Source organism: Oncorhynchus mykiss, chromosome 6 (assembly GCF_057628025.1).
Source record: "Oncorhynchus mykiss isolate SJ-2025 chromosome 6, ASM5762802v1, whole genome shotgun sequence".
Classification (NCBI taxonomy): Eukaryota; Metazoa; Chordata; class Actinopteri; order Salmoniformes; family Salmonidae; genus Oncorhynchus; species Oncorhynchus mykiss.
The window spans coordinates 62,985,311-62,999,526 of NC_143027.1; the positions used below are offsets into that span (position 1 = coordinate 62,985,311).

Below are 14,216 nucleotides of genomic sequence, written 5' to 3' on the forward strand. Positions count from 1 at the left end.
GATGGGTATCTGAAAGTTAATTTTACTGTGATGCTGACGACTGCTGTGCCAATAAATATTGAAATGAAGCAGCCTACTGCTCGGTGCGTCACCTTTGCATTGTGGGAAATGTAGTATTGGTGCGTGTAAAAGATCTGCGGGCTGCCGGCTTGCTGCGGGCCGGTTCTAATAATAAATCAAGATCATCCCAGGGGCCGTAAAAAACCTTCTTGCGGGCCGGATGTGGCCCGCGGGCCTTGACTCTGACATATGTGATCTATGGCAATGGGAGTTTACTCACTCGCCTACGGATTCTCAGAACGCATCCCGATCTGCGTCCTCTTTTCCTCCTTTTCCTCTTTTTCTTCACGCAAATGACAGGGATTTGGGCCTGTTCCCGGGACAGCAGGAGTAAATGGTGAATAATCTCAGTTCTGATGTCCAGAAGTTATTTTCGGTCATAAGAGTCAGTAGCAGCAACATTATGTACAAAATAAGTTTTTTAAAAAGGTTACAAACAACGCAGAAAAATGAACAAAATAGCATAATTGATTACGGGCATGTAAAACGTCAGCCATACTCTTCAGTGCCATTTCTGAGATATCTCTTGTTGAAACTGAACAGATTGTGGTACAGCAGGCTGCTCCAAAGCAAGAGAGCTATTAACTAGTGTTGAGCTATGGTGACAAGCCTTTTGTCTTCTGTATTTAAATTAGTCACTAACCAGGAGTGACAGGACCTCCATTCCCCTGCTGGGAGGGATTCTAGACCCTCGTTTATGCAGCTCTATTTTAGAACAAGTTATTTCCTTCTTGGATGATTTTCATGACAAATCCACTTAAAAAATCCTTGCTGGTCTCAACACAATATCCTCCTTGGCCAGATAACAATTTGTCCTTAATAATTCCATTGCTTAAATGAACTTAAAAATCGTCTCATGTCCTGGCTTTAGGCTACTTGTTTTAATGGCTCTAACATGCTCTCATATTACAGCTTGTAGAGATTATCTAAAACATGTTTCCCAGCATTCTAATATGAGTTGAAGAAAATGTGAATAAAAGTTATAAGGTGAAACATCAGAAACCAAATTTATTGAAAATCCTTTGAAACCAACATCGGAAGACACACTCAATGAAAGTCATAACTTGAGAGAGTTTGACAAGATCAAGTCAGAATATGACTTTGTTAGCAAAGGCATAATGGAGATTATGAGCCCCGTGGAGGCTACAACTGCCTCGAATACATCTCAGACATTACACTGGAGCGGAGACTGGCTGATGTCTCACTGTCGCCCCTGAGGACACTGTTGATCCAAGGCATGTAGGCAGAGAGCTTCATGTAGACAGCGTATTTCTCCACGGCACAGGTCTTATCGAAGGACAGGATCCCTGCAGCATACACTCGGCCGTCTTTGGGGTCCTGGACTGCCAGGGCACCGCCTGCGTCCCCAAAGCACACATTCTCCTGGTACTTGCTGGCTCCAGTACAGAACATGTTGTCATCTACGGTTGGAGTGCTGCTCAGTACTTGGCCACCAGGGTTGTACTCTGCCTTACAGGAGCTATGCGATGCCACAGGCAATACCAGGTGTTTCAGTGACTTAGCGGGGGTGAAGAAGACCCCCCAACCCCAGCCTGTGATGATGCCTTTCTCCTGGGCTGCCTCAGCCAGGTCCTGGCCCCTCTCAGGCAGAGGGATGGGCATCACAGCCTCGCTCAGGGTGAATGGCTCCTTCAGCTGAATCAGAGCCAGGTCGTTGTCCCAGTCTGATACGTTCTGGAAGCCTGGGTGCAGAACCACCTAGAAGGGGGAAGGGAATAATTCATAGGACCTCTTTTTGATGATCTCTTTGTGCTCTAACTACCTGTAAGACTGAACGTGATGATGTAGGTGAGAGAGCCCAGTGCAGTTCTGCTTGCTGAAAATACTGAATTGTCTGAATATTGTTTGAAAGAGATGGTAATGGTCATACTAGCTCACCTTTTCTACAGCAACTTCTTTGGAGTCAACGGCTTGGGATTGTCGCGTGATGCCTAAGTACACCTTGGGGATGATTGGTTCTTTCCCCTGCGTGTCCTGTCTACTCTTCCTGACAAACAAGTTCCTGCCAGCGGTCAGGACCCAGCGGTCAGAGATTAGAGCTCCCCCAGCGAAGCCCCCGTTCATGACGCTTTTACTCAGGTAGACCATGGCCTGCCAGGGGACATGAGGGGCCAGGGTGCCCCTAATCATACGCCTGAAGCGCAGGTCTGGGCAAGAAACACAACAACATTATTTCTATACAATCTCTATATGGTTAAAACATCCCCAACTCAGCACCACCTAGCACATACTGCTGTGCAACTCAAACACAACTGTAAAAGATTATTGCAGAAAAATGAAATGTGGCTCAATACAATTCCAACCTTAGTTTTAGTTTGAGTTTGCTAAAATCAGCACTATTCACTTGAATACACACAGCATTTGGTAATAGCTTTGTGGAACCTTTTAGCTTTGACCTGACAAAAGTTCAGTAAATTCATTAATCATCTACTATTATCTGAAAAAATAAGTGTTGACCTGACTTGAGCCAGACAAGGCTGGCTTTCACAGAATTACCTTGGAGGTCACAATACTCAGAAACCTAGATGAGGATGGAATTAGTGTCATTTCTCTTCCCAAACATTTTCCTGAAACGCTTGATGAGAGGTGGATTTTTGGAGGAATTTTACTTTTCAAGGCTTTCATGCATCTCATGTGTGTCGCTGCTGAATCGATTTTTAAGATAATCGGGATAATAGCTGTGAGCCGTGAGACTTAACATGGTTTTCACTTGAAAGTGATGGTGACATACTCATTTTGGCCACAGCTACTGTATTCTCTTCCTCTTACAGAGGCCAACAAGCTGAATAGGAACAGCTTGTGTCTGCTCAGCTCAGAGTAGCGTAAGGGGAGCCATAGTGAAGATTGGCTTCAGAACATCCGATGAGAATGACAGTGTAATTGAAATGTGAGTGATATCCTTACACGAACCAGTCACAATGGGCCAGCAGACAAATTGCACGTGCGAAAACACACATGTGGAATGTGTATGTCCAATATTTTTGGGCGATATTCTGCATCAATGGTGTCACTAATACCCACCTTAACATAGACATGAGATTTTTAAAAAAGTTGTCAATGGCTCCTTGATCTTTAAAATGTACATGTTTTTGTTTGAAAACGTTTCATTCCTCTCACTTTGTTGACATTTCAATCTAAATCAGAAGAAGTAAGCCCGTATTGGCATAAAGCAGGGAGTTGGTTATGTGTCAGTTAGACAGACCTGAATTGTTTGGGATCTCATCAATTGATTTGGTTTTGATTTTGATTTTGATTTTGTCCTTTCTTGCCAGACAGACGCAGGAGACCGCGAGGAGCACTGCCAGGGATGACCTGCGGACAGAAGGAACACATGAGTACAGTACACACACACACAGAGTCAACTGACAGACAGAGCCCAAACACTCACGGGTACCACAACTAACGGTTCCTTTACTTAAGGCCTCTTGGGGCTTGCATGTTTACTTATATTTAGAAAAGGTCTCTAGATAGAGCAGTTTGAATGTTTTTTGAAAGATTTAAGTAGCTGCGTTTCCCTGCCATTTCACAAAGATCCATTTTCCAAAGACATTCCAGAGATGAATTTGGATTGGTACTGCAAAGACAACAATTGCCAGGCTACTAGGGTTTCGTTGAGGAAATAATATGAAAAGTATAACATACCACATTTTGATGGAAATATCTGTTTATGAGTTTGTATGTTGAGCTGTGTCTCCTCTGTAAAGACGATGTACTCCGTGAGAAGTTATAGGACCAAGGCCTTATATCTACTGAAGAGAGAACTCACCCCCTGTCTGCCCACCCATGGGAATTTTGCTGGACACAGCTTCAGTTCTGATTCCCGAAAATCGGAGAGATTGCAAAATCTCTGTTTATGCCAACCCGTTATTGGAATCGTGTCCAAACCCTAACCCTGGCCCCATCTGGAGTTCAGCCACTGCCAACTAGAATCAGAGAAGATCATCGGAGGGATAAATCATTTCATAGGGTATGAATTATGAAATCAGAACAGGACACAGCACATCTATAATTTGTGTGTCAATTTGGTTTATTGAAAGTAAATGAGGAGCATATAAATTCCGCATCAGAGTGTGTTATTTAAAAAATGTGGTACCATCATAATCCACAAACATTTTCTTGATTATGCTATTTGGAAAACCCCGAAAAAAATTGTTGTTGTTGTTTGTTGTTGACTCACATTTGCTGTTTCCGACTCACTTTGGTAACACTGTACTTGACATCCAGCGTCATAAAACATTATGACACAGTCATAACCATGTCATAATATGTCATAACAGCTGACATAACTTGTCAGTTATAATATGGTCATAACACTATATTGCGTTATTTTATGGCTGGTTATAACACCTACAGTGCCTTGCGAAAGTATTCGGCCCACTTGCACTTTGCGACCTTTTGCCACATTTCAGGCTTCAAACATAAAGATATAAAACTGTATTTTTTTGTGAAGAATCAACAACAAGTGAGACACAATCATGAAGTGGAACGACATTTATTGGATATTTCAAACTTTTTTAACAAATCAAAAACTGAAAAATTGGGCGTGCAAAATTATTCAGCCCCCTTAAACCTGTCTACGATATTGGTTCCCAATTGGGAATCAACCCTCCCACGTTCAGCTGAAACAGTGGCGCATGGAACGCAAAAATATTCTTAAAAATATTTAACCTCCACACATTAACAAGTCCAATAGCTCAAATTAAAGATAAACACCTTGTTCATCTAGCCAGCAAGTCAGATTTCTAAAATGTTTTACGGCGAAAACATAGCACATATATATGTAAAACCACCACCAGACACAGCTCATTTGAATAGCCAAAACATGCAATCAACAAATGCAGGATTAAAAAATAAATCGTTCACTAACCTTTTGAAAATCTTCATCAGATGACAGTAATATGACATGTTACACAGTACTTTTTTTTTTCTTTCAATAATATGCCATTTATATCCATAAATGTCCATTTACAGTGAGTTCACGTTCAGAAATTACTCAAAAATGCCCGCAGGAAATCTAGGTAGCGCGGCAAGATAACGTAAATAGACATCATAAACTTTGACTAAATATACATGGTCTACATATAGTTAGAAAGATACACTGCTTCTTTATGCAACCGCTTTGTTAGATTTATTTTTAACGTTACAGAAATCGCACACTATTCAATATGCTGAGACGGCGCTCAGTTCCAAGCTACATTTCTACGTAATGTTGGAGTCAACAGAAACACAGATTTAAGCATAAATATTCCCTTACCTTCGATGGTCTTCGTTCAGAATGTTCTGGAAGGCTTCATACTTACCCAATACATCGTTTGGTTTCAAGTCTTGCGTCTTTGTATTAGCTACTGCTAATAACATCAGCTGAAATGCACCCAAAACGTCCTCTGGTCCGGAAAAGTTGCGCATCAAAACTTCAAAATTACATATTATATGTCGACTAAACAGGTCAAACTAAGTGCAGAAGCAAGCTTTATGATGTTTTAGACACACAAAACAAACTTCAATTCAATCGGCCATCGTCTGCCCTTCTCTTGAGTGCTGGAACAAAGGAATGGCTGGGACCAATTCGCGCCCCTACGCACAGCCTATTTTCTCGTGGCACGCACTAATTTCACTCCCATAGGGTCAATTCTCGTGGGATTTGAACGATTCAAAGCTCTACTGAAAGAGGACATCTAGCGGAAGAGATAGAAAGTCTCCACAGAATCATAACTGGTTGGGAAGGGTGGGGGCCATGACGTCAAAGTTGCTCCAACTTTCATGGCCACAAAAACTAGTTTGGAAGAATGCCTGCCCTGTGAGTTCTGCTATACTTACAGACATAATTCCAACGGTTTTAGAATCTTTAGAGTGTTTTCTATCCAATAATTTTTTTTATTTGCATATGTTAGCAATTTTTGACAGATTTTTTTTTCAGTTTACTAGGGGTACCCAATCTCTCCAAAGGGGGCATATGTCTGCCATATCCTTAACAGGTGTAGCGCCACCTTTTGCTGCGATTACAGCTGTAAGTCGCTTGGGGTATGTCTCTATCAGTTTTGCACATCGAGAGACTGAAATTTTTTCCCATTCCTCCTTGCAAAACAGCTCGAGCTCAGTGAGGTTGGATGGAGAGCATTTGTGAACAGCAGTTTTCAGTTCTTTCCACAGATTCTCGATTGGATTCAGGTCTGGACTTTGACTTGGCCATTCTAACACCTGGATATGTTTATTTTTGAACCATTCCATTGTAGATTTTGCTTTATGTTTTGGATCATTGTCTTGTTGGAAGACAAATCTCCGTCCCAGTCTCAGGTCTTTTGCAGACTCCATCAGGTTTTCTTCCAGAATGGTCCTGTATTTGCCTCCATCCATCTTCCCATCAATTTTAACCATCTTCCCTGTCCCTGCTGAAGAAAAGCAGGCCCAAACCATGATGCTGCCACCACCATGTTTGACAGTGGGGATGGTGTGTTCAGCTGTGTTGTTATGTTTGGCGTAAAAGCGTTTTGCATTGTTGCCAAAAAGTTCAATTTTGGTTTCATCTGACCAGAGCACCTTCTTCCACATGTTTGGTGTGTCTCCCAGGTGGCTTGTGGCAAACTTTAAACGACACTTTTTATGGATATCTTTAAGAAATGGCTTTCTTCTTGCCACTCTTCCATAAAGGCCAGATTTGTGCAATATACGACTGATTGTTACTTTCGCAAGGCACTGTACATAAGAGTGTCAAAACCCAGAAGACCTACCACACAAGGCAACACATTCCATTACACCATAGCCTACATGTCAACAGTATGTTTATGTTATATAAAAATGTTTGAAATTGACCATATTCAATTATTGTAATTGCGCACACATTGATGTCAGATATTTTTTTTAAATAAAAAAATAAATAAAATCACCTTTATTTATCCAGGTAGGCCAGTTGTGAACAAGTTCTCATTTACAACTGCGACCTGGCCAAGATAAAGCAAAGCAGTGCGACATAAAACAACAACACGGGATAAGCAAAAGTAGGTGTCAATAACACAATAAAAAAAAATCTATATACAGTGTGTGCAAATGGAGTAAGGAAGTAAGGCAATAAACAGGCCATAGTCGCGAAGTAATTACAATTTAGCAAATTAACACTGGAGTGATAGATGTGCAGAAGATGATGTGGAAGTAGAAATACTGTTGTGCAAAAGAGCAAAAAAAGTAAATAAAAACAGTACGGGAATAAGGTAGGTAGTTGGATGGGTGATTTACAGATGGGCTATGTACAGCTGCAGCGATCGGTAAGCTGCTCAGATAGCTGATGCTTGAAGTTAGTGAGGGAGATATACAGTTGAAGTCGGAGATTTACATACACCTTAGCCAAATACATTTAAACTCAGTTTTTCACAATTACTGATATTTAATCCAAGTAAAAGTTCTCTGTCTTAGGTCAGTTAGGATCACCACTTTATTTTAAGACTGTTAATGTCAGAATAATAGAATGATTTTTTTAAGCTTTTATTTCTTTCATCACATTCCCAGTGGGTCAGAAGTTTACATACATTCAAATAGTATTTGGTAGCATTGCCTTTAAAATTTTTAACTTGGGTCAAAGGTTTTGGGTAGCCTTCCTCAAGCTTCCCACAATAAGTTAGGTACATTTTGGCCCATTCCTCTTGACAGAGCTGGTGTGAGTCAGGTTTGTAGGCCTCCTTGCTCACACATGCTTTTTCAGTTCTGCCCACAGATTTTCTATAGGATTGAGGTCAGGGCATTGTGATCGCCACTCCAATACATTGACTTTGTTGTCCTTAAGCCATTTTGCTACAACTTTGGAAGTATGCTTGGTGTCATTGTCCATTTGGGAGACCCATTTGAGACCAAGCTTTAACTTCCTGACTGATGTCTTGAGATGTTGTTTCAATATATCCACATAATTTTCTTACCTCATGATGCCATCTATTTTGTGAAGTGCACCAGTCCCTCCTGCTGCAAAGCACCCCTACAACATGATGCTGCCACCCCCGTCTTTCACGGTTGGGATGGTGTTCTTTGGCTTGCAAGCCTCCCCATTTTTCGTCCAAGCATAACGATGGTCATTATGGCCAACAGTTCTATTTTTGTTTCATCAGACCAGAGGACATTTCTCCAAAAAGTACGATCTTTGTCCCCATGTGCAGTTGCAAACTGTAGTCTGGCTTTTTTAGGGCAGTTTTGGAGCAGTGGCTTCTTCCTTGCTGAGCGACCTTCCTTTCTGAGTGGCTTTATGTTGATATAGGACTTGTTTTACTGTGGATATAGATACTTTTGTACCTGTTTCCTCCACCATCTTCACAAGGTCCTTTGCTGTTGTTCTGGGATTGATTTGCACTTTTTGTACCAAGTACGTTCATCTCTAGGAGATTTGCACCAAAGTTTATTTGTCACGTGCGCTGAATACAGCAGGTGTAAAGTAGACCTTACAGTGAAATGCTTACTTACAGGCTCTAACCAATGGCGCAAAAAATTGATTAGGTGAGTAAAGAAATAAAAACAACAGTAGAAAGACAGGCTATATACAGTATCGAGGCTATAAAAGTAGCGAGGCTACATACAGACACCGGTTAGTCAGGCTGATTGCGGTAGTATGTACATGTAGATGTGGTTAAAGTCACTATGCATATATGATAAACAGAGAGTAGCAGTAACGTAAAAGAGGGGTTGGCGGGTGGTGGATGGCGGGACACAATGCAGATAGCGTTTTGGGGCGGCAGGGTAGCCTAGTGGTTAGAGCGGTGGACTAGCAACCGGAAGGTTGCAAGTTCAAACCCCTGAGCTGACAAGGTACAAATCTGTCATTCTGCCCCTGAACAGGCAGTTAAACCACTGTTCCTAGGCCATCATTGAAAATAAGAATTTGTTATTAACTGACTTGCCTAGTTAAATAAAGGTAAAAAAATAAAAATAACATTTTGAGGATCTCAGGACCCAAATCTTTTTAGTTTCCTGAGGGGGAATAGGCTTTGTCGTGCCCTCTTCACGACTGTCTTGGTGTGTTTGGACCATTCTAGTTTGTTGTTGATGTGGACACCAAGGAACTTGAAGCTCTCAACCTGCTCCAGCCTCCAGCCTCGTCGATGAGAATGGGGGCGTGCTCTGTCCTCCTTTTCCTGTAGTCCACGATCATCTCCTTAGTCTTGGTTACGTTAAGGGATAGGTTGTTATTCTGGCACCACCCGGCCAGGTCTCTAACCTCCTCCCTATAGGCTGTCTCGTCGTTGTCAGTGATCAGGCCTACTGTTGTGTCATCTGCAAACTTAATGATGAGGTTGGAGTCGTGCCTGGCCATGCAGTCGTGGGTGAACAGGGAGTACATGAGGGAACTGAGCACGCACCCCTGAGGAGCTCCAGTGTTGAGGACCAGCGTGGCAGATGTGTTGTTACCTACCCTAACCACTTAGCCCGTCTGGAAGTCCAGGATCAAGTTTCAGAGGGAGGTGTTTAGTCCCAGGATCCTTAGCTTAGTGATGAACTTTGAGGGTACTATGGTGTTGAACGCTGAGCTGTAGTCAATGAATAGCATTCTCACATGAGTGTTCATTTTATCCAGGTGGGAAAGGGCAGTGTGGAGTGCAATAGAGATTGCATCATCTATGGATCTGTTTGGGCGGTATGCAAATTGGAGTGGGTCTATGGTTTCTGGGATAATGGTGTTGATGTGAGCCATTACCAACCTTTTAAAGCATATCATAGCTACGGACGTGAGTGCTACATGGCGTGTTGTCATTTAGGCAGGTTGCCTTAGTGTTCTTGGGCACAAGGACTATGGCGGACTATGGTGGAAACATGTTGGTATTACAGACTCAATCAGGGACATGTTGAAAATGTCAGTGAAGACACCTGCCAGTTGGTCAGCACATGCCCAGAGCACACGTCCTGGTAATCCATCTGGCCCCGTAGCCTTGTGTATGTTTAAAAAATAATAATAATAATTTTTACCCCTTGTTTCTCCCCAATTTCATGGTATCTAATTAGTTGTAGTTAGTCTTGTCTCAATGCTGCAACTCCCGTACAGACTCGGGCGAGGCGAAGGTCAAGAGCCATGCGTCCTCCAAAACACAACTGCTTCTTGACTCAATGCACATCCAACCCGGAAGCCAGCCGCACCAATGTGTCGGAGGAAACACCTTACACTTGGCAACCTGGTCAGCGTGCACTGCGCTCGGCCCAACACAGGACTCGCTAGTGCACGATGAGACAAGGATATGCCTGCCGGCCAAACCCTCCCTAACCCGGACGACGCTGGTCCAATTGTGCGCCGCCCCATGGGCTTCCCGGTCGCGACAGAGCCTGGGCTTGAACCCCGAGTCTCTGGTGGCACACCTTAGCCTTAGAACACTGCGCCACTCGGGAGGATAGCCTTGAGTATGTTGACCTGTTTAAAGGTCTTACTCACGTCGGCTACGGAGAGCATGATCACACAGTCGTCTTGAACAGCTGATGCTCTCATGCATGCCTCAGTGTTGCTAGCCTCGAAGCAAACATAGAAGTGATTTAGCTCGTCTGGTAGGCTTGTGTCACTGGGCAGCTTGCGGCTGTGCTGCTCTTTGTTGTCTGTACTGGTTTGCAAGCCCTGCCACTTAAGACGAGCATCGGAGACAGTGTAATATGATTCAATCTTAGCCCTGTATTGACACTTTGCCTGTTTGATGGTTCGTCGCAAGGCATAGCAGGATTTCTTGTAAGCGTCCGGGTTAGAGTACCGCACCTTGAAAGTGGCAGCTTTAGCTCAGTGTGAATGTTGCCTGTAATCCATGGTGTCTGGTTGGGGTATGTACGTACAGTCACTGTGGGGACAACGTCCTTGATGCACTTATTGATAAAGCCACTGACTGATGTGGTGTACTCCTCAATGTCATTGGAAGAATCGAGGAATATGTTCCAGTCTATGATAGCAATTCAGTCATGTAGTTTAGCATATGCTTCATCTGACCACTTTTTTTTTGACCGAGTCACTGGTGCTTCCTGCTTTAATTTTTGCTTGTAAGCAGGAATCAGGACGATATCAAATCAAATCAAATCAAATTTATTTATATAGCCCTTCGTACATCAGCTGATATCTCAAAGTGCTGTACAGAAACCCAGCCTAAAACCCCAAACAGCAAGCAATGCAGGTGTAGAAGCACGGTGGCTAGGAAAAACTCCCTAGAAAGGCCAAAACCTAGGAAGAAACCTAGAGGAACCAGGCTATGTGGGGTGGCCAGTCCTCTTCTGGCTGTGCCGGGTGGAGATTATAACAAAACATGGTCAAGATGTTCAAATGTTCATAAATGACCAGCATGGTCGAATAATAATAAGGCAGAATAGTTGAAACTGGAGCAGCAGCACAGCCAGGTGGACTGGGGACAGCAAGGAGTCATCATGTCAGGTAGTCCTGGGGCATGGTCCTAGGGCTCAGGTCCTCCGAGAGAGAGAAAGAGAGAAGGAGAGAATTAGAGAACGCACACTTAGATTCACACAGGACACCGAATAGGACAGGAGAAGTACTCCAGATATAACAAACTGACCCTAGCCCCCCGACACATAAACTACTGCAGCATAAATACTGGAGGCTGAGACAGGAGGGGTCAGGAGCTGTGGTCGGATTTACCAAATGGAGGGAGAGCTTTGTACACATCTCTGTGTGTGGAGTACAGGTGATCTAGATTTTTTCTCCCTCTGGTTGCACATTTAACATGTTGATAGAAATTTGGTAGAACTGATTTAAGTTTCCCTGCATTAAAGTCTCCTCCCACTAGGAGCGTCGCCTCTGGGTGAGTGGTTTCCTGTTTGCTTATTTCCTTATACAGCTGACTGAGTACCAGCTTTGTGAAATCATGTGTTTTCAACTTGGCTGTTGACAGAGGGAGAAAGAACAGGTAGCCTAGTAGAGTAAAGTTGAGTAAACAAGTTGTCTGTCCTTTTGCCATGCTTCTTGGCTCAACATTAGGAAAAGTCCAGCCTTGCAACTAAAGAATTTGCTGGTGTTGGGAAAATAAATTGTAGTATTATGTGACTTTCTTCCACCGGGAAATCTGATGTATTCAATTCTGAGTTTGAATCCCAATATTACACTTTATACACGTCATAGAATACTGAATATAACAAAACCGTTAGACATAGAAACTCCGGATTTTCTGTATAAAAAAAATCTAATAATGTTGATAAATTATTAAATTATGAAAAATAAGAATTTCACTCCACCCGTGAGGCCACTAGATAATTTGACTGCAGGACAGGGCTACTACCACATCCCAGTTGAAAGCACCTTCTGACATGTATCAGTGTGCGATCTCATTCTCATGGCCACTCGTAGGAGTGGAGTAGTTCGTTCATAGCCATCCTCCCTTTTTTCTGTGCAAAATGAGTTTGCTATAGTATCGATGAAATGTAAAATGAGAGGCTTTCATTGACAAACAGAAAAAAGCTGACGTGCTTTGTAGCAAATAGGTGAGCGTACAGCGTACAGTATGTTGTCGTGTACTTATATTACTGTAGATCTAGGGATGGATACTGGCTGAACTGTATCATGTACCTCATCAGTGTAATTACAACATTTAAAACAGCCATTGTTAATAGGAACTGTGTCAGGGCTAACGAATTAGCAGATTGTCTCTCTGATGGTCTCATTGGTATCATTCATTCATGTTTTTGAAACAGATGGGCAATGACTGATGCAAGGACAGAGGGATGGATGCCATGCTTGCCTGCCTGCCTGCTTGCTTGCTTGCCTGGCACTGTAATGCTGTTGATGTCTCTGAACTGTCATGCTCTTAGTGCCTGATGTTACATAAGACTGGTAAGGTCATTGTGGCTCACTCTCACAACCACTGACTGTCCTTAGGCCTTGTGATTCCAGGCTGGAACCTGTGTGTTGTGTTGGGTATCACACTACAGGAAAGGACATGATGTACAGGTACGTGTACAGATAAAAACAGCCATCTGCCAGCAGCCATTTCATTTAGCGTTTTCACGTGTGTGTGTGTGTGTGTGTGTGTGTGTGTGTGTGTGTGTGTGTGTGTGTGTGTGTGTGTGTGTGTGTGTGTGTGTGTGTGTGTGTGTGTGTGTGTGTGTGTGTGTGTGTGTGCGTGTGCATGCGTGCGTGTGTCTAATCAAATGTTCTTTGTTACATACGCCAAATACAACAGAGAAATGCTTACTTTCAAACTCTTTCCCAAAGATGTAGAGTTTTAGATAAAAAGATTCAAAAGCATGTGAGAAATAAAACACACAAGCATGAAGCTATATACAAGGAGTACCAATACCGTATCAATGTGCAGGGATCCGTGGTAATTGAGGTAAATATGTACAGGAGGCTGGGGTCTCGAGTGGCGCAGCGGTCTAAGGCACTGCATCTCAGTGCAAGAGGTGTCACTACAGTCCCTGATTTGAATCCAGGCTGTATCACATCCAGCCGTGATTGGGAGACCTGTAGGGCGGTGCACAGTTGGCCCGGTGTCGTCTGGGTTTGGCCGGGGTAGGCCATCATTGTGAATAAGAATTTGTTCTTAACTGACTTGCCTAGTTAAATAAAGGTTAAATAAATATATAACGTGACTAGGCATTAGGATATAATAATAAGAGTGAAAAGTAGCAGCAGTGAGTGTGTGGTGGCGTGTGTACAGTCGTGGCCAAAAGTTTTGAGAATGACACAAATATTAATTTTCACAAAGTCTGCTGCCTCAGTTTGTATGATGGCAATTTGCATATACTCCAGAATGGTATGAAGAGTGATCAGATGTCAGAAAGTCCCTCTTTGTCATGCAAATGAACTGAATCCCCCAAAAACATTTCCACTGCATTTCAGCCCTGCCACAAAAGGACCAGCTCACATCATGTCAGTGATTCTCTCGTTAACACAGGTGTGAGTGTTGACCAGGACAAGGCTGGAGATCACTCTGTCATGCTGATTGAATTTGAATAACAGACTGGAATCTTCAAAAGGAGGGTGGTGCTTGGAATCATTGTTCTTCCTCTGTCAATCATGGTTAACTGCAAGGAAACACGTGCCATCATCATTTCTTTGCACAAAAAAGGGCTTCACAGGCAAGGATAATGCTGCCAGTAAGATTGGACCTAAATCAACCATTTATCGGATCATCAAGAACTTCAAGGAGAGCGGTTCAATTGTTGTGAAGAAGGCTTCAGGGCGCCCAGGA

The 14,216-nt window shown here is 42.9% G+C and overlaps 1 protein-coding gene across 1 annotated transcript; it reads right to left on the reverse strand.

Moving 5' to 3' along the window:
- Positions 1 to 1,043: 1,043 nt before the first annotated feature.
- hp (haptoglobin) lies at positions 1,044 to 3,799 on the reverse strand. The gene is made up of 4 exons (XM_036980656.2): positions 3,724 to 3,799; positions 3,284 to 3,393; positions 1,960 to 2,228; positions 1,044 to 1,779 (listed from the first exon to the last, which is right to left on the reverse strand). Exons 1-4 carry the CDS (start codon positions 3,726 to 3,728, stop codon positions 1,204 to 1,206), a joined length of 960 nt encoding a protein of 319 aa, XP_036836551.2. The 5' UTR covers positions 3,729 to 3,799; the 3' UTR covers positions 1,044 to 1,203.
- Between the last annotated feature and the right edge of the window lie 10,417 nt (positions 3,800 to 14,216).

What these genes read in the sequence shown, in the direction of transcription:
- hp (XM_036980656.2), bottom strand. An exon ending in TGAGATCCCAAACAATTCAG is followed by an intron (nt 2,229 to 3,283) that starts GTCTGTCTAACT and finishes TTTCTTGCCCAG; the next exon opens with ACCTGCGCTTCAGGCGTATG. An exon ending in AAGAAGTTGCTGTAGAAAAG is followed by an intron (nt 1,780 to 1,959) that starts GTGAGCTAGTAT and finishes TCCCCCTTCTAG; the next exon opens with GTGGTTCTGCACCCAGGCTT.